Source organism: Schistocerca nitens, chromosome 1, assembly GCF_023898315.1.
Source record: "Schistocerca nitens isolate TAMUIC-IGC-003100 chromosome 1, iqSchNite1.1, whole genome shotgun sequence".
NCBI lineage: Eukaryota > Metazoa > Arthropoda > Insecta > Orthoptera > Acrididae > Schistocerca > Schistocerca nitens.
Genome location: NC_064614.1, coordinates 835,785,682 through 835,810,661, shown reverse-complemented (window position 1 = coordinate 835,810,661; position 24,980 = coordinate 835,785,682). Strand labels below are relative to the sequence as shown.

Here is a 24,980-nt window from a genome sequence, read left to right as displayed (position 1 = left end):
ACATCTCTGCTTATCTGCATGATTTTCATTCTGATGCTCCTGCAGATGCTGTTAGGCAACAGAGAAGATATTACTGGTGCAAGGTTGGAGGAAGGGTCAGTCATTTTAGAGACTGTCAGTTACCAACTTGTATCCGGATCAGCAATGAAATGCAGATCACTGGACAAAGCTAACATTTATTATGTAAAGCATTGTAATGCCGTGTTTCCTTCTATGTAGTGCTTTCAGAAAATAAACTCGCATGGATCACTCCTTCGTACAAAGAGTGCTAAGAAAGCCTTTCATTGTGTGGCTTCAGATGGCAGAGGCACAACATAGTTTTTTGTGTGTATTTAGATATGCCCAAAAGTTCAAGCAGCTGTCACTTTTTGCAATTATTGTTGATTAGTTAATGAGATGTAATAGCGAAAGAAAGAAATGAGCAGCAGTATTGCAATATATATTTTTAAGTACTGACAGTAAACCAGTGCGTCAAATAAAAATTTTCCCCAACTGTAAAAGAAACTATCCATATTGTCCCATCAGACTTTGGGAAGAATCACCTCAGCCTGAGGGTACTCCCTACTCAGTCCCAGTATCCTAATTGGTCATGGAAGAAAATATTGCAGTGCCACAGAAACTAGTGAAGAAAGATGAGTGTGTGTAACACCAGGTAGATGAATCCGTACTTATGTTTGCATCTGTAATTCACAACATTCTGCAAGGGAATTTAAATTGAAGGCTGTTATCTTGTAGATACTACATTCTTTGAAAGGCAAACCAGTAGCACATCCTGTGTCAAATACGTATTTTAAAAATACACAATTTGCTGTGTGGATGTGATAAAATTTACCTTTACTTTGTTAAAGTTTCATCAAAACTGTAGAAGAAGAAGAAGAAGAAGAAGAAGAAGAAGCAGCAGTGGATGTTTGGTAATGCAAGAGAGGATGTTGCAGTCTCAAGATGTCAATTTGATTCTGCCAGGCCTAAAGCTGGTTGCTGTATACTGTTTAAGTTTTAATTTCATAAAAGCTCATATGTAGTTTCATGTTGTTGTTGTTGTTGTTGTTGTTGTTGTTGTGGTCTTCAGTCCTGAGACTGGTTTGATGCAGCTCTCCATGCTACTCTATCCTGTGCAAGCTTCTTCATCTCCCAGTACCTACTGCAGCCTAAATCCTCCTGAATCTGCTTAGTGTATTCATCTCTTGGTCTCCCCCTACGATTTTTACCCTCCACGCTGCCCTCCAATATTAAATTGGTGATCCCTTGATGCCTCAGAACATGTCCTACCAACCGATCCCTTCTTCTGGTCAAGTTGTGCCACAAACTCCTCTTCTCCCCAATCCTATTTAGTACCTCCTCATTAGTTATGTGATCTACCCATCTAATCTTCAGCATTCTTCTGTAGCACCACATTTCAAAAGCTTCTATTCTCTTCTTGTCCAAACTATTTACCGTCCATGTTTCACTTCCATACATGGCTACACTCCATACAAATACTTTCAGAAATGACTTCCTGACACTTAAATCTATACTCGATGTTAACAAATTTCTCTTCTTCAGAAACGCTTTCCTTGCCATTGCCAGTCTACATTTTATATCCTCTCTACTTCGACCATCATCAGTTATTTTGCTCCCCAAATAGCAAAACTCCTTTACTACTTTAAGTGTCTCGTTTCCTAATCTAATACCCTCAACATCACCCGACTTAATTCGACTACATTCCATTATCCTCGTTTTGCTTCTGTTGATGTTCATCTTATATCCTCCTTTCAAGACACTGTCCATTTCATTCAACTGCTCTTCCAAGTCCTTTGCTGTCTCTGACAGAATTACAATGTCATCGGCAAACCTCAAAGTTTTTATTTCTTCTCCATGGATTTTAATACCTACTCCGAATTTTTCTTTTGTTTCCTTTACTGCTTGCTCAATATACAGATTGAATAACATCGGGGAGAGGCTACAACCTTGTCTTACTCCCTTCCCAACCACTGCTTCCCTTTCATGTCCCTCGACTCTTATAACTGCCATCTGGTTTCTGTGCAAATTGTAAATAGCCTTTCGCTCCCTGTATTTTACCCCTGCCACCTTTAGAATTTGAAAGAGAGTATTCCAGTTAACATTGTCAAAAGCTTTCTCTAAGTCTACAAATGCTAGAAACGTAGGTTTGCCTTTCCTTAATCTTTCTTCTAAGATAAGTCGTAAGGTCAGTATTGCCTCACGTGTTCCAGTATTTCTACGGAATCCAAACTGATCTTCCCCGAGGTCGGCTTCTACTAGTTTTTCCATTCGTCTGTAAAGAATTCGCGTTAGTATTTTGCAGCCGTGGCTTATTAAACTGATAGTTCGGTAATTTTCACATCTGTCAACACCTGCTTTCTTTGGGATTGGAATTATTATATTCTTCTTGAAGTCTGAGGGTATTTCGCCTGTTTCATACATCTTGCTCACCAGATGGTAGAGTTTTGTCAGGACTGGCTCTCCCAAGGCCGCCAGTAGTTCTAATGGAATGTTGTCTACTCCGGGGCCCTTGTTTCGATTCAGGTCTTTCAGTGCTCTGTCAAACTCTTCACGCAGCATCGTATCTCCCATTTCATCTTCATCTACATCCTCTTCCATTTCCATAATATTGTCCTCAAGTACATCGCCCTTGTATAAACCCTCTATATACTCCTTCCACCTTTCTGCTTTCCCTTCTTTGCTTAGAACTGGGTTTCCATCTGAGCTCTTGATGTTCATACAAGTGGTTCTCTTATCTCCAAAGGTCTCTTTAATTTTCCTGTAGGCAGTATCTATCTTACCCCTAGTAAGATAAGCCTCTACATCCTTACATTTGTCCTCTAGCCATCCCTGCTTAGCCATTTTGCACTTCCTGTCAATCTCATTTTTGAGACGTTTGTATTCCTTTTTGCCTGCTTCATTTACTGCATTTTTATATTTTCTCCTTTCATCAATTAAATTCAATATTTATTCTGTTACCCAAGGATTTCTACTAGCCCTCGTCTTTTTACCTATTTGAGCCTCTGCTGCCTTCACTATTTCATCCCTCAAAGCTACCCATTCTTCTTCTACTGTATTTCTTTCCTCCATTCCTGTCAATTGTTCCCTTATGCTCTCCCTGAAACTCTGCACAACCTCTGGTTTAGTCAGTTTATCCAGGTCCCATCTCCTTAAATTCCCACCTTTTTGCAGTTTCTTCAGTTTTAATCTACAGGTCATAACCAATAGATTGTAGTCAGAGTCCACATCTGCCCCTGGAAATGTCTTACAATTTAAAACCTGGTTCCTAAATCTCTGTCTTACCATTATATAATCTATCTGATACCTTTTAGTATCTCCAGGGTTCTTCCATGTATACAACCTTCTTTCATGATTCTTAAACCAAGTGTTAGCTATGATTAAGTTGTGCTCTGTGCAAAATTCTACCAGGCGGCTTCCTCTTTCATTTCTTAGCCCCAATCCATATCCACCTACTACGTTTCCTTCTCTCCTTTTTCCTACACTCGAATTCCAGTCACCCATGACTATTAAATTTTCGTCTCCCTTCACTATCTGAATAATTTCTTTTATTTCATCATACATTTCTTCAATTTCTTCGTCATCTGCAGAGCTAGTTGGCATATAAACTTGTACTACTGTAGTAGGTGTGGGCTTCGTATCTATCTTGGCCACAATAATGCGTTCACTGTGCTGTTTGTAGTAGCTTACCCTCATTCCTATTTTCCTATTCATTATTAAACCTACTCCTGCATTACCCCTATTTGACTTTGTGTTTATAACCCTGTAGTCACCTGACCAGAAGTCTTGTTCCTCCTGCCACCGAACTTCACTAATTCCAACTATATCTAACTTTAACCTATCCATTTCCCTTTTCAAATTTTCTAAACTACCTGCCCGATTAAGGGACCTGACATTCCACGCTCCGATCCGTAGAACGCCAGTTTTCTTTCTCCTGATAACGACGTCCTCTTGAGTAGTCCCCGCCCAGAGATCCGAATGGGGGACTATTTTACCTCTGGAATATTTTACCCAAGAGGACACCATCATCATTTAATCATACAGTAAAGCTGCATGCCCTCGGGAAAAATTACGGCCGTAGTTTCCCCTTGCTTTCAGCCGTTCGCAGTACCAGCACAGCAAGGCCGTTTTGGTTATTGTTACAAGGCCAGATCAGTCAATCATCCAGACTGTTGCCCTTGCAACTGCTGAAAAGGCTGCTGCCCCTCTTCAGGAACCACACGTTTGTCTGGCCTCTCAACAGATAGCCCTCCGTTGTGGTTGTACCTACGGTACGGCTATCTGTATCGCTGAGGCACGCAAGCCTCCCCACCAACGGCAAGGTCCATGGTTCGTGGGGGGGATGTAGTTTCATACAGTAAAGAATTAGTAAAAATACCAGGAATAGAGAGGAATGCCATACACTGCATGGTAATTTTCTGTGTACCCAGATGTGCAACAAAATTGAAATGACTTCAGAGCAATGCTAAGCTAATTAAGATCGGCTCATTGTGATTTGCATTAAAAAAAATTCTCATTGTCTTCAACTGAGAACAGAAAACCAACAGAATTTTAGGTATTGCCATTCAAACAAAATTATCAATATAGAGCAATGAAGCTGATATACGTATGGTGTTGAGGAATAAGCACAGAGTTTTAAGTAAATAACCATAACTTGAAAGAGGTCTTCAGAGATAATCTGTTCTTACACTTGTTTCCCAGTGAATTTGTTGTTGTTGTTGTTGCTGCAGTTGTCAGTCCAGAGACTGGTTTGATGCAGCTGTTCATGCTACCCTATCCTGTGCAAGCTCCTTCATCTCTGAGTAAATACTGCACCCTACATCCTTCTGAATCTGTGTAGTGTATTCATCTCTTGGTCTCCCTCTATGATTTTACCCTCCACACTTACCTCCAGTATTAAATTGGTGATCCTTTGGTGCCTCAGAACGTGTCCTACCACCCGATCCCTTCTTCTAGTCAAGTAGTGCCACAAATTCCTCTTCTCCCCAATTCTATTCAGTACCTCTTCATTAGCTATGTGATCTACCCATCTAATCTTCAGCATTCTTCTGTAGCACCACATTTCAAAAGCTTCTATTAGCTTCTTGTCTAAACTATTTATCGTCCATGTTTCACTTCCACACATGGCTGCACTCCGAACAAATAAGTTCAGAAAAAACTTCCTGACAGTTAAATCTATACTTGATGTTAACAAATTTCTCCTCTTCAGAAATGCTTTCCTTACCATAGCCAGTCTGCATTTCATATCCTCTCTACTTCGACCACCATCAGTTATTTTGCTTGCCAAATAGCAGAACTCATTTACTGCTTTAAGTGTCTTATTTCCTAATCGAATACCCTCAGCCTAACCTAATTAAATTAGACTAAATTCAATTATCTTCATTTTGCTTCTGTTGATGTTCATCTTATAGCCTCTTCTCAGGACACTGTCCATTCTGTTCAACTGCTCTTCCAGGTTCTTTGCTGTCTTTGACAGAATTACAATGTCATCGGCAAACCTCAAATGTTTTATTTATTCTCCATGGATTTTAATTGCTACTCTGAATTTTTCTTTTGTTTCCTCTACTGCTTGCTCAATTTGCAGATTGAATAACACTGGGAATAGGCTACAACCCTGTCTCACTTCGTTCCCAACGATTGCTTCCCTTTCATGCCCCTAGACTCGTATAACTGACATCTGGTTTCTGTACAAATTGTAAATAGCCTTTTGCTCCCTGTATTTTACCCCTGCCACCTTCAGAATTTGAAAGAGAGTATTCCAGTCAACATTGTCAAAAGCTTTCTCTAAGTCTACAAATGCTAGAAATGTAGGTTTGCCTTTCATTAACCTATCTTCTAAGATGAGTCTTAAGATCAGTATTGCCTTGCATGTTCCAACATTTTTACAGAATCCAAACTGATCTTCCCTGAGGTTGGCTTCTACTTATTTTTCCATTCATCTGTAAAGAATTTGTGTCATTATTTTGCAGCAGTGACTTAGTTAACTGATAGTTTGATAATTTTCACACGTGTCAACACATGCTTTCTTTGGGATTGGAATTATTATAGTCTTCTTGAAGCCTGAGGGTATTTCACTTGTCTCATACATCTTGGCCACCAGATGGTAGAGTTTTGTCATGGCTGGCTCTCCAAGGCTATCAGTACTTCTAATGGAATGTTATCTACTCCTGGGGCCTTGTTTTGACTTAGGTCTTTCAGTGCTCTGTCAAACTCTTCATGCCGTATCATATATCCCATTTCATCTTCATCTACATCCTCTTCCATTTCCGTAACATTGCCAAGTACATTGCCCTTGTATAGGCCCTCCATATACTCCTTCCACCTTTCTGCTCTCCCTTCTTTGTTTAGGACTAATTTTTCATCTGAGTTCTTGATTTCATACAGGTGATTCTCTTTTCTCTACAAGTCTCCTTACCCCTACTGATGTATGATGCTACATCTTTGCATTTGTCCTCTAGCCATCCCTGCTTAGCAGTTTTGCACTTCTGTCAATCACATTTTTGAGACGTTTGTATTCCTTTTCACCTGCTTCATTTACTGCATATTTATATTTCCTCCTTTCATCAATTAAATTCAGTATCTCTTCTGTTACCCAAGGATTTCTCCTAGCCCTCGTCTTTTTACATAGTTGATTCTCTGCTGCCTTCACTATTTCTTCTTCTACTGTATTTCTTTTCTCTGTTCTTGTCAGTTGTTCCCTAATACTCTCTCTGAAACTCTCTACAACCTTTGGTTCTTTCACTTCATCCTGGTCCCTTCTCCTTAAATTTCTACCTTTTTGCAGTTTCTTCAGTTTTAACTCTGCAGTTCATAACCAATAAATTGTGGCCAGTCCACATCTGCCCCTGGAAATGTCTTACAAATTAAAACCTCGTTCCTAAATCTCTGTCTTAGCATTATATACTCGGTCTGAAACCTTCCAGTGTCTCCAGGCCTCTTCCATGTATACAACCTTCTTTCATGATTTTTAAACCAAGTATTAGCTATGATTACATTATGCTCCATGCAAAATTCTACCAGACGGCTTCCTCTTTCATTCTTTATCCCCAGTCCATATTCACCTACTACTTTTCCTTCTCGTCCTTTTCCTACTGTCGAGTTCAAGTCCCCCACGATTATTAAATTTTCATCTCCCTTAACTATCTGAATAATTTCTTTTATCACACCATACATTTCTTCAATCTCTTCTTCATCTGCAGAGCAAGTTGGCATATCGACTTGTACTACTGTGGTAGGCGTGAGCTACGTGTCTGTCTTGGCTAAAATAATGCGTACACTATGCTGTTCGTAGTTTATCTGTGTTCCTATTTTTTTATTCATTATTAAACCAACTCCTGCATTACCCGTTTTTGATTTTGTATTTATAATCCTGTATTCACCTAACCAGAAGTCTTGTTCCTTGTGCCACCAAACTTCACTAATTCCCCATTATATCTAACTTTAACCTATCCATTTCCTTTTTTAAATGTTTTAACCTACCTGCCCGATTAACGGATATGACTTTTGACACTCTGATACGGAGAACACCAGTTTTCTTTCTTCTGATAACAATGTGCTCCTGAGTAGTCTGCGCCTGGAGATCTGATTGGGGGACTATTGTACATGTAGAATATTTTACCCAAGAGGACGTCATCAACATTTAACCATACAGTAAAGCTGCATGCCCTCGAGAAAAATTACAGTTGTAGTTTCCCCTTGCTTTCATCCGTTTGCAGTACCAGCACAGAAGGCCGTTTTGGTTAATGTTGCAAGGCCAGATCAGTCAATCATCCAGATTGTTGCTCCTGCAACTACTCAAAAGGCTGCTGCCCTCTTCAGGAACCACATGTTTATCCAGCCTCTCAACAGATACCCTTCCATTGTGGTTGCACATGTATCACTGAGACATGCAATTTTGTCAATAATGAAAAGTTTACATGAATATAACACAAGGCAGGGCAATCATTTTCAAGCACAATATTACTTGATCTAATGTTTGCAAGGAGTTTGTTTACACTGAGGTGACATGGCAGGGGATAGCAATATGCACATATACAGACAGCGGTGGTATCACGTACACAGGGTATCAAAGGACAGTGCATTTTGGAGTTGTCATTTGTACTCGGATAATTCATGTGAAAAGGTTTGTGACGGGATTATGGTCCCATGAGGGAAATTAACAAACTTTGATTGCTAAATGGTTGTCGGAGCTAGACCCATGGGACATTCCATTTCAGAAACTGTTAGGGAATTCAGTATTCTGAGATCCACAGTGTCAAGAGTGTGCTAAGAATACCATATTTCAGGTATTACCTCTCACCACAAACCACTCCGTGGCAGATGTCCTTCAGTTAACGACCAAGAGCAGCAGCGTTTGTGTAGAGTTGTCAGTGCTAACAGACAAGCAGCACTACATGAAATAACTGCAGAAATCAATGCGGGATGTATGACGAATGTATCCATTAGGATAGCCTGGTGAAATGTGGCATTAATGGGCTATGGCAGCTGCTGACCGACACTAGTAGCTTTGCTAACAGCACAACGTTGCCTGCAGTGCCTCTTCTGGACTCCTAGCCACATCATTTTGCCCCTAGATTACTGGAAATCAATAGCTTGGTCATGTTCAGGATGGCGGGTATGGGCAGGCGGTGGGCGTTGTGGAATGATAGGGTAATTTTTAGAGAAAGGCCATTTATTGGCTAAGCATGTTGAAAGGGGATACATAGGCCTAGGGAGGTGAGGGTGAGCCAGAGCTTATAATTTGGCGAACATTGTTCGCGAAGCTACCGAAAGTTGTCTGCCAAAACTAAGTCCACAGTGCCGTAGCACCGGGAGAAGCGGGAGATGTTCAGTGCTACAGGGCGCGCATCCGACACGCGGGTGAACAAGAATGCAAGAGAGCGGGCCCGGCGACGGGCGGCCGGGTATATTCGACGCACCACGCGGCTTCCTCCACCCTGATTGGTCAGGACCGAGCAAACCGTGCGGGCGGCATGGAACTTTCCAGAGCGTCGCCTGCTAAGCGACGCCTGGGGCGGCGTTACCTCGTCAGCACACGAGAGAGGCGCGTGAACAAGGTGCCCTTTCTCGGTGCTGACTTCCTGTTACTAGACCGTGGGACGAAAGAATTTACAGGCAGCTAACACTGCCGGCCGTGGCTTGGCCGCAATAGAAAAATGAAGTTACAGTTTGGAACCACATATAATAAAGTAAAATTTCCTACTGTCTGGCTCATCCTTTACATTCCTCCCCCTTCCGTAGGAGCGGAGAACGTACGTGAATTCGCTCAATGTAATTATTATTTGAATGTAAACAAATCTGTCTTGCAAAAGAAAGTGAACATCACTTGATTAAGAACGGCCCTCACGGAAGACGGCAGGGGTCTTAATCTATGGGAGGGTATAGAGACTCTAAAGACCTCCTAAGGGTCGCAAGGGGACTTACATCAACAATATTGTTTGCATACAAGAACCATCATAAAACATCAAAACATCATAAAACATCCAAACATCATAACATAAAATATCAAATCAAAATTAGAACAAAACATAGCAGTGTGAATTAGATAAACATGTCAAGTGTTCTTGTTGCTAAGTTGAAGTAAAAATGTCTTTTTTTTTCTTTTGTTGGAATAAGTTGAAAATATAAACATATCACCACTGATGAGTCACGGCGAGGGCGAGTGGCACGAGGCGGCGTGGTGTGTTGTCCTCAGCGGGCAGCGCGCTGGCTGCCGGCGGGAAGGGGGCGTGGCCGTGCACTGCAACTCAGCGCAGGGGGGGGGGGGGGGGGGATGAGGGGAGGTCCACATGTTTCAAACCACAGTTGAAAAGGGAGTTATCACTAAGGGAACACTTCACTATACTACGCTAGTTTTTCCACATTAACTGATATCTCAGTTTCACTCTTAAAACTAAGGGAGGGCACATGCCTGATAGGTTCTTGTTTTCTCTTTTTTGTTTAGTTTAGTTTGTGGCTGTTTGCCATTCATTTAAGTGTGCCAACAGGCGGACGTAAGAAATTTGCCCTTTTTCATGTTTAGCAAGTCATCATTTGACGATAGGAGGTGATCATTTGATTTATTAGATGAAGCAGGGAATCACGGATAAGCTCCCAGGTATAAAAAACATAATTAAAGGGGCGCGAATACTACGTGAGTAAGCCGTAGAGGCATGAAAGGTTATAAGTGGTGTTCCAACAGGAACCGTTTGCTAAAGACCTTCGCGGAGGCTACATCAGAGTGGCAGCTGGCTGCAAGGCCGAATCTTCGCGCTACGTAAGAATCGCACGCTGCAGATAACTTCCAAGGGCAGCGCGGCGTCAGGGCTGCACGCGGCAGCTGAGGGGTCTACGACTGTCAAATGCCGACTGTCAAATGCAACAAAATAGAAGTGGGATTACGCGTGACATAAAGCTAGATGAGCTGTTACAGTGGGTTCTGTTTAAAATTACATTATGCATTAGTAAGTTGGTTCGTAACCAAGTTCCTATGAAATCCATTTTAGCCCAAACATAATTGTTATAAAAACATGAAAATATAAAAGTGAAGTACACAAATATCATATGAAATTTACTGCATATTCCATATCGGTAAACAAAGAAGGTTAAGTGCCTCTTTGGGCTGACCCTCTAAGTGTGAGAAAAAGTTCATCATGCATCAACATTTTTGCCGAACATATCAAGTGAAATTGACAAAGAAAAGAGACACCAGTTTTGTGCAGTTGGGGCGTAGATTGTGTCGTTGGATGTCAACGCTGTTGCTAAAGAGGCGAGAAGAACAAAACTCGACGAGAATCTAGAGATTTCCAGAATGGAAAAAGAAAGTGTAAGGAATTGAATTAGAAAAGACTAATTTGAACGTAATTTCTGAAGGACTTTTCCATTATGAAGGTATAGTGCACGGCGCATCGTTGACACGACGGTGTCGCCTACTTAACTGTGTTTACGACAATTCTGCGACTCCAAGATAGCTGCTACATACTTCTTCGTCAAACTCGACTTCTCTGACACAAAAAAAACCATTACTGTGCGACAAAATTCGCCGTCTTTATCCTCTCAACATCTTGCGACTATACTCGCCGTCTCTGTAACTCCATGGTGCTGGCCTCATTGGGCCCAGCTGGTTGCTTAAAACTCCGTCTATCATTGGTTATCTCGCAGTGTCCTGGGACACGTCATACAGTTAAATGCTGCTACTTTAATAGTCGGTATTCCTTCGGAAAATACAATGGCAAAACAAAGAAGGCTCAAGGTTTTGAACAGAGATTTCCGCTTACTGGCGTTTAGCTGCGGGCTAGACGCGGTTCGCGTCTGACGTTACCTGATCAGCTGTCGTCAGAGAGCACGGAACACTGTTCTCGTGAACTCTTCTTCGAGATGGAAGATCAAAGTCTGGGCTAAATAGTTTTGTGTTAGGATACGCCCGGGTAATAGACTGCAAAAGGCATTGTTCGGTTGAAAGTTGTCAGATGAAAGTGGATAGGACGGACTATGTCGCGAAATGGAAAGGTGAAGAAACGACACAGACAGCTAAGGGTCCGCGCGGGAGCCAACCGGGTCACGTAAGGTACGTGCCCTTGCGGATTGCGGTTCTCTTGTTCATCCAACAAACTAGGTGTATGGCCAAAGCTTGCTCGTTCTGTGGGTGTGATTCACTCTGTTTACGTTATCTATCACGGGGGTAGGCATGTGGTATGTCCCTTCAGATAAACATTCAAATACAAATCAAAATAACGCATGGTTACATCCTAAACTACTCTTCCAAAGCAATTTATCCCCTAAGACATCATTATTATTAAACAAATAATTGGCAGTACTCGGGAACTTACTCTAGCATAATTGAAATCCTACTAAATGATTATCCTCATCAGTATAGTAACACAGCGACACATGGAAACACTAGGTTGATACAGATACTGAATTACTGGTGCTGGCCAAACTTTAGCAAAATTCTCTAAATAGGTAGTAATAAAACAGTCAACATGAACAACAATAAGATAATACATGGACTTAAGTAATTGGACACAAGTAATTAGACATAAGTAATTGGCAACTCGTCATAGTGATACAAGACATGGCAAAACCGCAACAAAAGCAAAAGTTTAAAATATTCTTTCTTTCAAACAAAACTTCCTTACTCTCCAGTTACATTTCGTAGCAAAATGAATGCAAGTATCCCCTGGTATTCCTCTATGCTCTCATTTATGTTTTCATACCAACTGATAATCTTTGATACTTCTAACCACAAGAAAACTGTCTTTAAGTAATGGCAATGTTGTGTGTAATGCTGTGGCGTAGTGTAATGTCACGTTAATACTTCCTTTACAAGATTCTGATGAAAAGTGGTTTTGGGTCTCCTTCAACGAACAGGCCAATAATTATTAAACATGTGATATACTGTTTGCTGTGTTGATTTGTTTTTGCAAATATATGTGATTATCAGTCACCCAACCAATCGTCCAAGGACGTGATTGTTATTCCTTTTGTTAATTTTCTCACCTACCTGCTTCCATATAATCAATATTGGCGGCTCGATGAAGCTGGTTGCATCTCGAATACGTCGATATGACTTACCTGTCAGTGCTTTGGTTTTTAATAAAATTAGAGTTCATTTGTCATATAAAGAGTGTGTAGGGAGCAAAGTATGTTCCTTACTATTGAGAATGTGCGCAAAGTTATCCAAATGGTTTGTTTGGTTAAGAATTTCTGTGTTGAGATTCAGTGCAGCTTGAGGTGCTAAGGTGCGACACGCGTCGCGCTCGTCAGATTGTAAGTTGCTGACAGCACAGCTGACAGTAGGGCTGCGTCCGGTTTCACTGGCTGGGCGGCAGAACTGGTGTTCACACTGGGTCCGTCCTCTTGCTACGCGTGGAGTTAACCTCTCGGTACAGTCACAAAATTTCCTTCCAGGGTTATCTTATGTTGTTCACGACAGTTATGCATGGAGGATGTTCTTTTCTAAAGGACTCTAATAACTTAAATCGCTAGAGGTCACAAAACTATCAGGTTCCAATTATTTTATTTAAACACTCTGTTCTTCTAAAATTTAGGTAACTGGCAGGTGTTAGGCTTCTAGATAAACTGTATTTTGCGATGGCATTCCAAACCCAACTCCTTGGCTAATGCGTTTCCCACACAGCGGTCGTTTACAGGACAGATATAGCGACAAGTGCCGGCTTCCTTGACGCCATATAGATCCGTTTATTAACCGTGGTGGTCATACAACATAGCCAGAGATCGATCTGAAATTCCAATGTTTTCTGATCCTGATGGCTTAGACAATGCGTACCAGGAAAAAGTTCTCTCTCCGACAAAACAAACAGATTTCCATCTTTAGATCAGACTAGTAAAATCTGCAGGGCAATGTTCAGGATGGCGGGTATGGGCAGGCGGTGGACGTTGTGGAATGATAGGGTAATTTTTAGAGAAAGGCCATTTATTGGCTAAGCATGTTGAAAGGGGATACATAGGCCTAGGGAGGTGAGGGTGAGCCAGAGCTTATAATTTGGCGAACATTGTTCGCGAAGCTACCGAAAGTTGTTGTCTGCCAAAACTAAGTCCACAGTGCCGTAGCACCGGGAGAAGCGGGAGATGTTCAGTGCTACAGGGCGCGCATCCGACACGCGGGTGAACAAGAATGCAAGAGAGCGGGCCCGGCGACGGGCGGCCGGGTATATTCGACGCACCACGCGGCTTCCTCCACCCTGATTGGTCAGGACCGAGCAAACCGTGCGGGCGGCATGGAACTTTCCAGAGCGTCGCCTGCTAAGCGACGCCTGGGGCGGCGTTACCTCGTCAGCACACGAGAGAGGCGCGTGAACAAGGTGCCCTTTCTCGGTGCTGACTTCCTGTTACTAGACCGTGGGACGAAAGAATTTACAGGCAGCTAACACTGCCGGCCGTGGCTTGGCTGCAATAGAAAAATGAAGTTACAGTTTGGAACCACATATAATAAAGTAAAATTTCCTACTGTCTGGCTCATCCTTTACAGTCAGATCGGTCCCAGTTTAAATTGGTAAGTGCTCATGGTAGGGTTAAAATGTGGTGCAGACCCTATGAAGGCATGGACCCAAGTTGTCAACAAAGCACTGTGCAAGCTGTTGGTGGCTGTATAATGGTATGGGCTGTGTTTACACAGAATGGACTGATCCTCTGGTTTAACTGAACCAATCATTGACTGGAAATTGTTAATTTTTGGCTACTTGGAAATCGTTTGCAGCCACTCGTGGACTTAATGTTCCCAAATGACGATTGAAATTTTCTGGGTGACAATGTGTCATGTCACTGGGCCACAGTTGTTTGTGATTGGTTTGAAGAACTTTCCGGACAATTAGAGAGAATAATTTGGCCACCCAGATCACTCGATACGATTCACATGAATATTTTCAGGACATAATCGAGAAGTCAGTTCGTGCCCAAAATCCTGCAGAAGCAACACTTTCGAATTTATGGACGGATATAGAATAGTATGGCTGAATATTTTTGCAGGGGATGACAACTTGTTGAGTCCACGCCATGTTGAGTTTCTGCAGTTCGCTGGGCAAAGGAGGTCCGACATATTAGGAGGTAGCTCTTGAGTTTGGTCACCTCCATGTATTTTGGTACAGTGGCCTATAACTATTTGCCTAACAAATAGTCACAACTATTGGGAGACAATTGTTAAAAGTATTTTAATACCAGAACAACAGATTTTCCCAGTCTAGCTAATTTTATGGATTCAACAATTGAAAAGTTTCTTTTTGTAGAGTAAGCAAAAATTTTAATAGTAAACAGCTCTTTACTCATACTGCTTAAAGGTAAATAATTGTTTGCTATCTACCAGTGTAAACACTAAATACAGGGTGTTTATAAATGAATATCAGGGTTTTAATGCTTTATAATATTTATTAAATTAAACCTACAGTTATAAATATGTCAAATGAAAGAGCAACTCAAAGAGTTGTGTTTGGCACCAGTGCACATGCGCAGCATGCAATGTTTTCCCCGCAATCCGTTAGAGAGCGGTTGTAGCGAAGATGGCGACTAGTGAACAGAAAGCGTTTTGTGTTTTGCAGTTTGCAAAGACCGAATCTCTAGTTACTGTGCAATGTGCGTTCCGGCTGAAGTTCGGTTTTGATCCTCCAAGTGATAACAACATTTGTGGATGGTATCATCAGTTTGAAGATACTGGCTGCCTTTGTAAAGGGAAGAGCACAGGACGACCAAGAGTTAGTGAAGAGACTGTTGAGCAAGTGAGAGAGTCATTCACTCATAGTCCAAAGAAATCAGTCCAGAAGGCTAATCGAGACTTAAAAGTTGCTGTGTTGACTATTTGGAAAGTTTTAAGAAAACGCGTACAACTACGTCCTTACCGTTTACATTTATTACAGGCTCTAAAGCCGGCAGACCAAGGATTACGTGCCAGCTTTGCAAACAAAATGTTATTTCATGACAATAATGATTTTCTGGGTCACGTTGTCTTCAGTGATGTTAACACTCACAATGTGCGCATCTGTGGCTCAGAAAATCCTCACGAGGTGGTACAAATGCAGTGCGATTCCCCTAAAGTGACTGTTTTTTTGTGCCCTATCCCAGCGGAAAGTTTATGGGCCTTTCTTTTTTGGTGAACCTACTGTAACTGACACTTCTTACCTTGATACACTAGAGCAATGGCTCTTCCCTCAGTTGGAAGATGATGAGCCAGAGAACTTCATTTTCCAGCAAGATGGTGCGCCACCTCACTGGCATAGTGAAGTAAGTGATTAGTTGAACTTCACTGCACCCAAGCGCTGGATAGGCCGCAAGGGGCCCAATGACAAGGGCTTGCTTTGCATGGCCTCCACGTTCACCCGACATAATGTCATGCGATTTTTTTTCCTTTGGGGCTTCATCAAGGATTATGTGTACATGCCTCCGCTACCAGCAGACCTCCCTGAATTAAGAAACCGGATTGAAGCAGCTGTTGCTACAATAACTGAAGAGACACTTATCAACATTTGGGAAGAACTCTGCAATAGACTTGGTGTGTGCTGTGTGACAAATGGTGCTCACATTGAACATTTATAAGGTTCTTGGTAAAACTGTTTGAGTTGCTCTTTCATTTAACATATCATTTATAACTGTAAGTTTACTATAATAAATATTATAAAGCGCTATAACCCGGATACTCGTTTATAAACACTCTGTATACGGGGTGTAAACGGTATAAGGCGCCAAAATTGTACAGATGGCACATCTCGCAATGCTTGACAAAAAAGTCTAGTAACATGTTTGCGTATTTCCCACGGTTGTCCCAGAAAAAAACAGTTCGTCTCAGGATAATGGTTTTGGAAAAGTAGATACTTGGCCATGCACATATGTAAGCAATCGGTTCCTGTTATTGCCCGCTGCGTGTATTGACATCGTGAGCATAAAACATAAACACACAGGCAACTGCGGCCTGAGTGGCTGCGTCATTGTAATACACCGAGCGACGACAGTAGGCGAGTAATCTGTGCAGATGTTATTACAACTCTCTTAACTGTTAGGATGGAAAGGAGATTTGCTATAGCTGAACTATGCGATATGCATTTAATTTACGGCAAGGCAAAAGGTGTTGTGAGGACAGCTGTACGAATTTATCGAGAACGCTTCCCACAATGACGTCTTCCTGCACGAAAGACATTTGCTGCTATGCACCAAAGGTTTGTGTCATTGTAATTCTCTACTTGTACGCAATTATTATGCATTTACATCTTAATAAAGTACAGTAGTTATCTGCACTTTTGTAAATTTTCGTCCGTATGCAAAACGTATCTTCTGTTCTGATATGCTTTCCATTTTTGTTACATCATGACAGAATACAACTGACGAGTACGTATTTAATTTCCTTAGATTGAGAGATACTGGCTCTTTACTGCCCCGCGCAGAAGGCAGAGGTCCACAATGCACCGATCGTGCATTGGAAGCTGAGGAAAGAATTCTGGACCGCATCCAGGAGGATCCTTCTCAGAGTACTAGAAGCATCGCCCACCATGTGGGTATATCACACACTGTCGTTCATCGCACTTTGCAAGAGGAGCGTCTGCAGCCTTACCACATTCAACGCATACAAGCATTGGAAGAACAAGATTTCCCTCCACGACGTGAATTATCAGAGTGGTTTGTGTTACACGGTGCACAGCATGATTTTGTCAACAAAATACTCGTCACAGATGAAGTGTGTTTTACTCACGACGGAATAACTAATTTCCATAACATGCACACGTGGGGTGTACACAATCCTCGCCATATAGTGGCAACACATTTTCAGCAACGATTTTCCGTAAATGTGTGGGCGGGTATGCTCGATACTTACATTACTGGGCCCTATGTTTTACCTGCACGTTTGACTGGTAACTATTACCGAACATTTATAGAGGAAACATTGTTGCCAATGTTGTTAGAAGACATCCCTTTAGGCATACGTCATAACATGTGGTTCCTCCACGATGGTGCTCCACTCCACATTGGTCACAGAGTATGCAGATTTTTGGATAGTCGATTTCCAGGACGATGGATCGGGGATTCGGGTCCACGTCGATGGCCAGCACGCAGCCCTGATTTAAATCCACTGGATTTTTATTTTTGGGGCCATAGGAAGGAACTTATTTATGCTGAGCCAGTAAATAATGTGGACGAATTGACGCAGAAGATTTTAGATGCTGCCAATACCATAAAGGCCAATGTGCATGTGTGTGAACGAGTGCGATGAAACTGGATTCGCCATAATCAAGCATGTGTAGAAGCGAATGGTGGTCATTTAGAACATTTATTGTAGTATTGGTGTAAGAGGAAACGAAGTAATGGGTTTTCTTTTCGTTATGATAATGTGAATTTAGTATTCATTATGGCATTGCTGTAAAAAGGTGAAACAGTTGATTGTAATTAATGCACAACTATCTACTTGGTGATTGATTGAATTTGTACTAATGGAAATACATTGTTTGATATTAGCTTGTCATTACTACTACGACCTATGTTATCGACTTGTTGAGAAACAGACTGGTTGTATTCAATTCACGTAAAGTGAATTACACGTTCTTGACAACCCAAAAACCATTTACATTCCTTTTTTCGGTACCACCTGATTATCACACCACATCGTTGTACACGTCTAATGATTTCAATCCTCTGGTCGGCTCGTTGCCTTTCTCTGGCTGCCCCGTCATTGTAGGCAATAAGCTCGGTACGCCTTGTACTGTCAGTTGACTGCGTAAACAGAAATGCGTATACTATCTATCCTATGAACATTAGGTTTTAATAATACAAAAATAAAGTACATGATACAAGAAAATGTCATTAGACTTTTTTGTCAAGCACACAGAGATGTACCATCTGCATAATTTTGGCGCCTTATACCGTTTACACCCTGTATAATAGTGTACAAACATAAGATGTTTTTCTTACAGCATCATGTAAATTTGAAGCAAATAAATTTAATACAGCAATGACAATTAATTGAAGTTTGTTAATTTATACCATCAGATTTTCCATGTCCCTGAAAGTTCTCTTTGCTGATGGGTCTGAACAATGAATGAATATCAGTGAGAGAAGGGTGTCAGTTTTTCTAATACTGAACTTGAAAAATATTGTGCTTGACTATATAAAAAAAGTAGTGAACTAAGTAATAACCTTCACTTATTAATTCTTAGAGTGCATGAAAAAAGTTTACATAAAAGAAATTATTTCTACAAAAGAGCTGTAATATGGAGACAATGTGGTCATTATTCTTATCTCCTTTAAATTTTTAACATGCAGTTTGAGTCTTGAAAGGCACATCAGTTTGCCAGCTTTCGGTCGAAAAGGAGTTGTCAGGATAGTAAAGTTTTCTGTCCTTTCAATGCAACTTTTAACAACTCAGCAGCTCTACTATTTGATCCTTTGTTACCTTTACTCCTTAAATTGTTTACTTTGCACCAGGACTTTCCATTACTTTATTATCATGAGTTTTTTATCTACTGTATCATACAGATTTTTTTTTTTTTTTAGTATTGTGTGATGTCCCTGAAATTACGCTGTAATATATAGTGCCAGGAAGGTTTTATAATATTAGGACTTTTAGGTTCAAATTCTTCTAAATGGAAGATAATTGTCAAAGAATTTAACCCTGAACATGGTTTTTCCAGTTTAACCTGCTTTGTTAATGAAAAATTAGGAATTTAAAGAATATTTACTTTATTAATAGTTATGTACAATAATTAATTCTTCTCCATTCTTTTATCAAGTGAGAGCTGACAAAAATCATTCCTGAACTTGTTTTAATCTGTTAAACAGTGGACTATGTTAGTGGCTTCCATAGCATCTACCAAAATGCTTGAAACATCAGCAAACACTACTCCAGCATAAGATTTATCACCAAGTGTGATATTTCACTCAAAAGTTGTTCAGTTGGGAAATGACACTGCCATAATTGAGAAAGAACATGGAATCAAATGAAATGTGAACGATTTGCAAGCAAGGTATTAGATGAGCAGATGGTGTAAAAAAAGTCACTTAAATGACATACATACATCAAACATTGTAAAAATGAAATTCCATTGTTTTAGGCTTTCAGATAATCCATGACATCCATGTTTTACATTCTTTGGACTGAAGACAGGTGGGAGGTACACTTTGAGGTTTCATATTCAAAATTGTATGAAGGTATCAAAGTGCTCATGTTTTCGCCATTAGGTACTTTCAACTGTGACAGTACAAAACAAAATAGTTTGTTGTATTTTGTGGTATTATATTCTGAGCTAATTATGAGAATTCCCGCAGAGTGTGCAGAATAGATTAACCTGAAAAAGTTAGACTGGCCATGGAAGTGTGTGTTCGAGTGTCTGTCTGGTTGTGTGTGTGAATGCGTGTACTGTTGTTAGAAAAAGAGCCAGGGCTCAAAAGCTAGTGTGAGTGCTGTTTTCTTTTCCGTGCTCCATGCATCAATGTGCTATATGTGAATGGTTGCCTTTCCCCGTTTTATGTATTGCTCCACCTGAAGGATTTGTGTTCTCAGTTTTCAAAGCTCGTTTAGGTCGTTGTTTGGCATTTTGGAATTCAAACGCTGCCTTCCAGTACATACACTGCTTCATGAAATGATTGAACAGATTGACTACTGAATTCATCGTGATGGGATGTGTCACTGCCAGACTAGCAGGCACACAGCATCGGGCTTTGCTGTGGCCTCTTTGCAGTTAGTGAGAAATTGTCTTAATTACTTCGGCTATCCATACATGCCTCCGGAACTGACGGAAACTTCCATATGTCATGTTGCCCATATCCCCTATGCTCCCACTTTGCTTTGTCTACACAAGGAGAGACAAAATTTTACTACTGTTGTTTTAGACTGTCAAGGTATATATGCCAATGGTTGACACAATGTCTGTGTTTTAAAGCCTTCAGGTTTCGTTTCATTTTCATTTATTTTTCGTACTTGCTAAAGAAAGGGCTTTGAGCTTGGATGTCCATTTGAAACACTGAAACTTGAGGCATTGGTAGTCCGTTAAATTTTGTGTAAATTAGTGTTAGAAAATTTGCCTTTTTAGGTATGTAATCATGTGCTTTTTTTTTTTTTTTTAGAATTTTAATATAGTTTTTTGTTTGTACAAGAGTTCATGTCTGTATTTGGCAATGATTTCATGGTAATATGGTATTTATAAGTGTATACTATCAAAATACAGTGTGACTTAACATCCTGGTGCATGTTCATATACTTAACAAATCTTATTGGTCATATTTTCTCCTTTTGTGTGTATAGTTTTGAATTATAAATGCCGTGATTGATTTCATGAACAAGTAACTTTGACCCAGATGATCCCATGGAAATGTCATGTTAGTAAAATCTGTAAATATTATTATACAATATTATATTAACTGTTATCTCAATAAAGCAATCAGGAATTAGCAGCATTTCAGGCATAAAAATCCTTCAGTGTATTGATAAATTTAACTACTTTTTTCTAAGCAATTCATATTGTTTGCTGTTCTGTGAAGTGATGTCCAGCAAACGTATGTGAAATAAATAATGATAACACGTGATCTTCTTATTTTATATGTAAATGTAACTATTAAGGTCCACTAGTAATTTACCCCTTTTCTATACTTAAACATGTGTATCCTGGCAGTTTTTCTTCATATGATAAACCATATAAACATGCACAATTGAGTATATGTTAGTGTTGTTGTTGCTTGTACATTTATATTATAAAGTAACTTATTTAAAAGTAAATGACCTTTGAATGAGTAAAAAGTGCAAATAAAAGTGAGTGCATAATATGTAATGACTTGAATGTCCTCCTACTTGAGATAATGACCTAACATTGTGTACACATTTGTGGGTGTTCATAGTTTGAGACATGTTACTTTTTTGTATGAAGACATCCATTTACACACATCCAACTCTGGCTATAAGTCCAAATATATTCCTGTAATCCAAGCTACGGGGAGGTAATAGTACAGAAAAGAACTGTGAGAACTTCCATAGTTTGTCATCTTGGAGCTCCAAGGCACCCACAGATTCCTGAGCATCAGGTGGATGTACAGGCCTATCATAGAGGGATCTTTGGGATTCTTCGCATCTTTGTAAGTAGCCTCATGTTTGACATGATGATAGTGTGCAACGGTGCCCAAAGTTATTGATGTATTGCATTAATATGACAATATATATGATGTGCATTTGTTCCTGGAAAGTACGGACACTTCAGTTTTTAATGCAGTCAAGGAGTGTGTTTTCAGTTAATGGTTAAGACTGTGTCGTATATGTTAACTAGGAAAAAGAGAGTGAGGGGAATGGAATATGTGCTGACTGAAAACAACTTAAACGAGGAATCCTTAACGGAAATAGGTAGGTATCTAACTGTTCTATCTTTGTGTTCATGGTTTCAGGCCTGTTTGAGTACAGGTAGTTCAACAAGTTATTTTCCTCCTCTAGTTTTTTGTCCTTGTCAGTACAGTAAGGACTGCAACTTATTCCAGTGCCCTGTATGGTCCATCATTTTAAATACCATGTGGTACAAAACATTCTGTATGTTCCTACCAGTTTTAGGAGATAGCGAAGTTTCCTTTCGTGTAGTCTGACCATCTCTGTCTTTTAACTGGAAGAGTTGTCTAAAAAATGTAGAAATATTTTGGGTGAAATTATTCTGATTAGGCCCGCATCTCGTGGTCGTGCGGTAGCGTTCTCGCTTCCCACGCCCGGGTTCCCGGGTTCGATTCCCGGCGGGGTCAGGGATTTTCTCTGCCTCGTGATGGCTGGGTGTTGTGTGCTGTCCTTAGGTTAGTTAGGTTTAAGTAGTTCTAAGTTCTAGGGGACTGATGACCATAGCTGTTAAGTCCCATAGTGCTCAGAGCCATTTGAACCATATTCTGATTAGGCTATATTTAATTTAAAAGCTGTAATGATGGAGATAGAACATTGTTTCAGAATGTGCTCTGTGCGGATGAGAGAAAAGGCCATTTGATAAACTATGTATTTCTATAAATAGAATTATTTAAACTTGTTGTCTTGTGCCATGAAATCCGGAAATGCTTCATAACAATATAGTTCATGCAGAAATTGGAGTACTCTTGAAATTCATACAGTTTGATGAATATACCTTGATATAAGGACAGTTGTGCTATTTTTTCATGAGGACGTGTAGCACGTACGGAAATCTAAAAATAAGGAAATAATGTTGTAGTAGGCTGTAGGGAAAAGCAGGATGAGCAGTTAAAATTTAAGTTTAAATTAATCACATTTTGAACATCTTCAACAGTAAAACATCATCACTAATACCGTGACCATATGTGTGCCTTAAAATTTCACAATTTCTATTATTTTTGTCCAAGTTACTAAAATTCAAACTTTGTAAACCCCTTTGTGGCTCACCCTGTGTGTTACTGCTTTAAAACAAGATATTTCCTAGAATAAATCAGCAAGCTTCAGAGTCATATATTTGCTTGCTCATCCTTATGAACATAAATTGTAGTACTTCTCTTCTTTGTATAACAGAATATAATTATGGGAGATGAATCTGCTGACGCTAGTAAGTGGTGTGGGTGACGTGAATTAAATCTTCTAGTACCATTGTTATTTGGGACTGTCCTTACTGCACAGGCTATAGTCTTTCTGATAGTGATGTTAAAAGGACAGTACGCTTTTGGTATTCATCTGTTCACTTCACTGAGGACATAGCAATACTTGCTGTTGTGCTTTGTGTTATTGAAGGTAGTGATATGATGATGCCTGTATCTCATCATACTATGAACTGTAAATTGCTTCTGTGGCCTGGACCAAAGAATTATTGGTCTTTCTCATTCAGAGGTTTGAAGACAATAAAATTAAAGTTAACCTATTGTATTAATTTTTTTTCTTGTGGCGTAAATGAGTTCTGGGATAGAAGTAAATAGTAAAGCACACACATCTACAAATTGCGCATGTCATAAAATTAGTTTGATCTATGCAACATTTAACTGTTTGCCTTCCTTGTCGGCTCCTTATGTGCAGTACTGAGTGTCGTGTATTAAATTTATAGAAGCAACTTTTTATTATATGAGCCTTGACTTACGTGGAAATCTCATGTCCTGCCACAACAATGCTATTTTTTGACTCAATCTTCGCTGATTACAAGAGCCTGTTGAATGCTAATAAACTCAGTGTGTAGAAATAGTGTAAATGATTTTAAAAAACCACTGATTTTTTTTCAAACTATACAGTTAAAACTCATGCCTTTTGTGCTCTATGAAGGGGTAATGTTATTTGGTAAACTTTCTGTTGTTTGCTGATTTTTGCAATATGAGAGTTGTGAAATACATAATTTGAGACATTATCATCTTACCTTAAAATTACCAAGCAGAAATAGATAATTAAAAAAATACATTCTTTTGCAGGTGCACGAAAACTGTGATTATGTCAGCTTCTCCGAAGAAGACAAAGCCTGCAAGAAAGCCACCTGCAAAGAGAAAAGCAGCTAATGGCTATAAACTACCAGAACCAATTCCCCTGGGAACAGTTCTCACAGATATGAATAAGAGGAGCTGGAAAATAGGGCCTTCTATAGGGATTGGTGGCTTTGGAGAAATTTATTCTGGTAAACCTGTTTTCATGATTGTGCTGTGTTATGGTGTAATATAAAAGAAAGAGCAAATGACTTTTTTTTTAATTCCTCAATTTGAAGACTGCCTACTTACTTCATGTTAAGCATCATGTAGAAGAAAATTATTTACTCCCATTGGTTAACAAAATAACTTTTTTCCTTTTTTTGTTCTTCCTAGTAATCTCTATTGGCTGCAATACATTTTTGAGAAAGTTTATAAAACTGTTGTAAATGCTCAGTCAAGGCATGTTGTGGAACTAGAGCTTTGAAATGTTATGTGGGCAGCAATGTACTACAGTGTACTGGATCCCCTGGGGATAGCAAGAAAAGATGCATCTCATTCACATAGCTCAGTGAAGTCTCCAGCAGTTTCCATCTATGTTGTCTTCTTTGCTTCTCTCATTGTGTGTATTAGGAAGGTTTTTGGAGTTTAACTAAGTTTGATGTTTACGTATCAGTTACCTGCATTATGAAATGAGTTTTCAGAACAAAGCAGATACATTTACTTCGGTTGGTTCATGCCAAATTGGGCAATGGTCATTTCGATCTCTCTTAGTTCAGATGTATATGCATGCATTATCCATGATTGCCATTTGTTTGTGCTAAATTCGCCAAAAATTTTTGGTTCAATTCATATTTTCATTGCTTCACGTAAGGAAGACTAGACTGTCTGATTGAAGTTGGAAAGGAGAACCTCTGCTCTTTCCTTACAAGCAATTAGATAGGAACTTGACAAATTGTTAAGAAGATAGTGAGAAAGAGATGGAAACTGGTAGTTGACGTAGGCGTTAGTAGGAGAATACATTTGCACAAATTTAGTTGAAACATTAAAAACATAAATAGCCAGCTGCAGAATTTACTGGACAGAAGCCTCCAATAGTAGCAGAAACCTAAAAATATGCAAGACTTTCTCTATTGTTAGGTAACATGTGGTAGTTAAAATGTTACGAATTA

At 39.9% G+C, this 24,980-nt stretch overlaps 1 protein-coding gene across 1 annotated transcript in view; it reads left to right on the top strand.

Annotated features, from left to right (window-relative positions):
• Positions 1-24,980, top strand: part of LOC126263109 (serine/threonine-protein kinase VRK1) — a 236,124-nt gene that overhangs the window by 51,616 nt on the left and 159,528 nt on the right. Inside the window, exon 2 of the mRNA XM_049960119.1 lies at positions 23,821-24,020. Within this exon, the coding sequence (XP_049816076.1) occupies positions 23,840-24,020 (181 nt within the window). The 5' untranslated portion in view covers positions 23,821-23,839. The remainder of the gene's footprint in view (positions 1-23,820; positions 24,021-24,980) is intronic.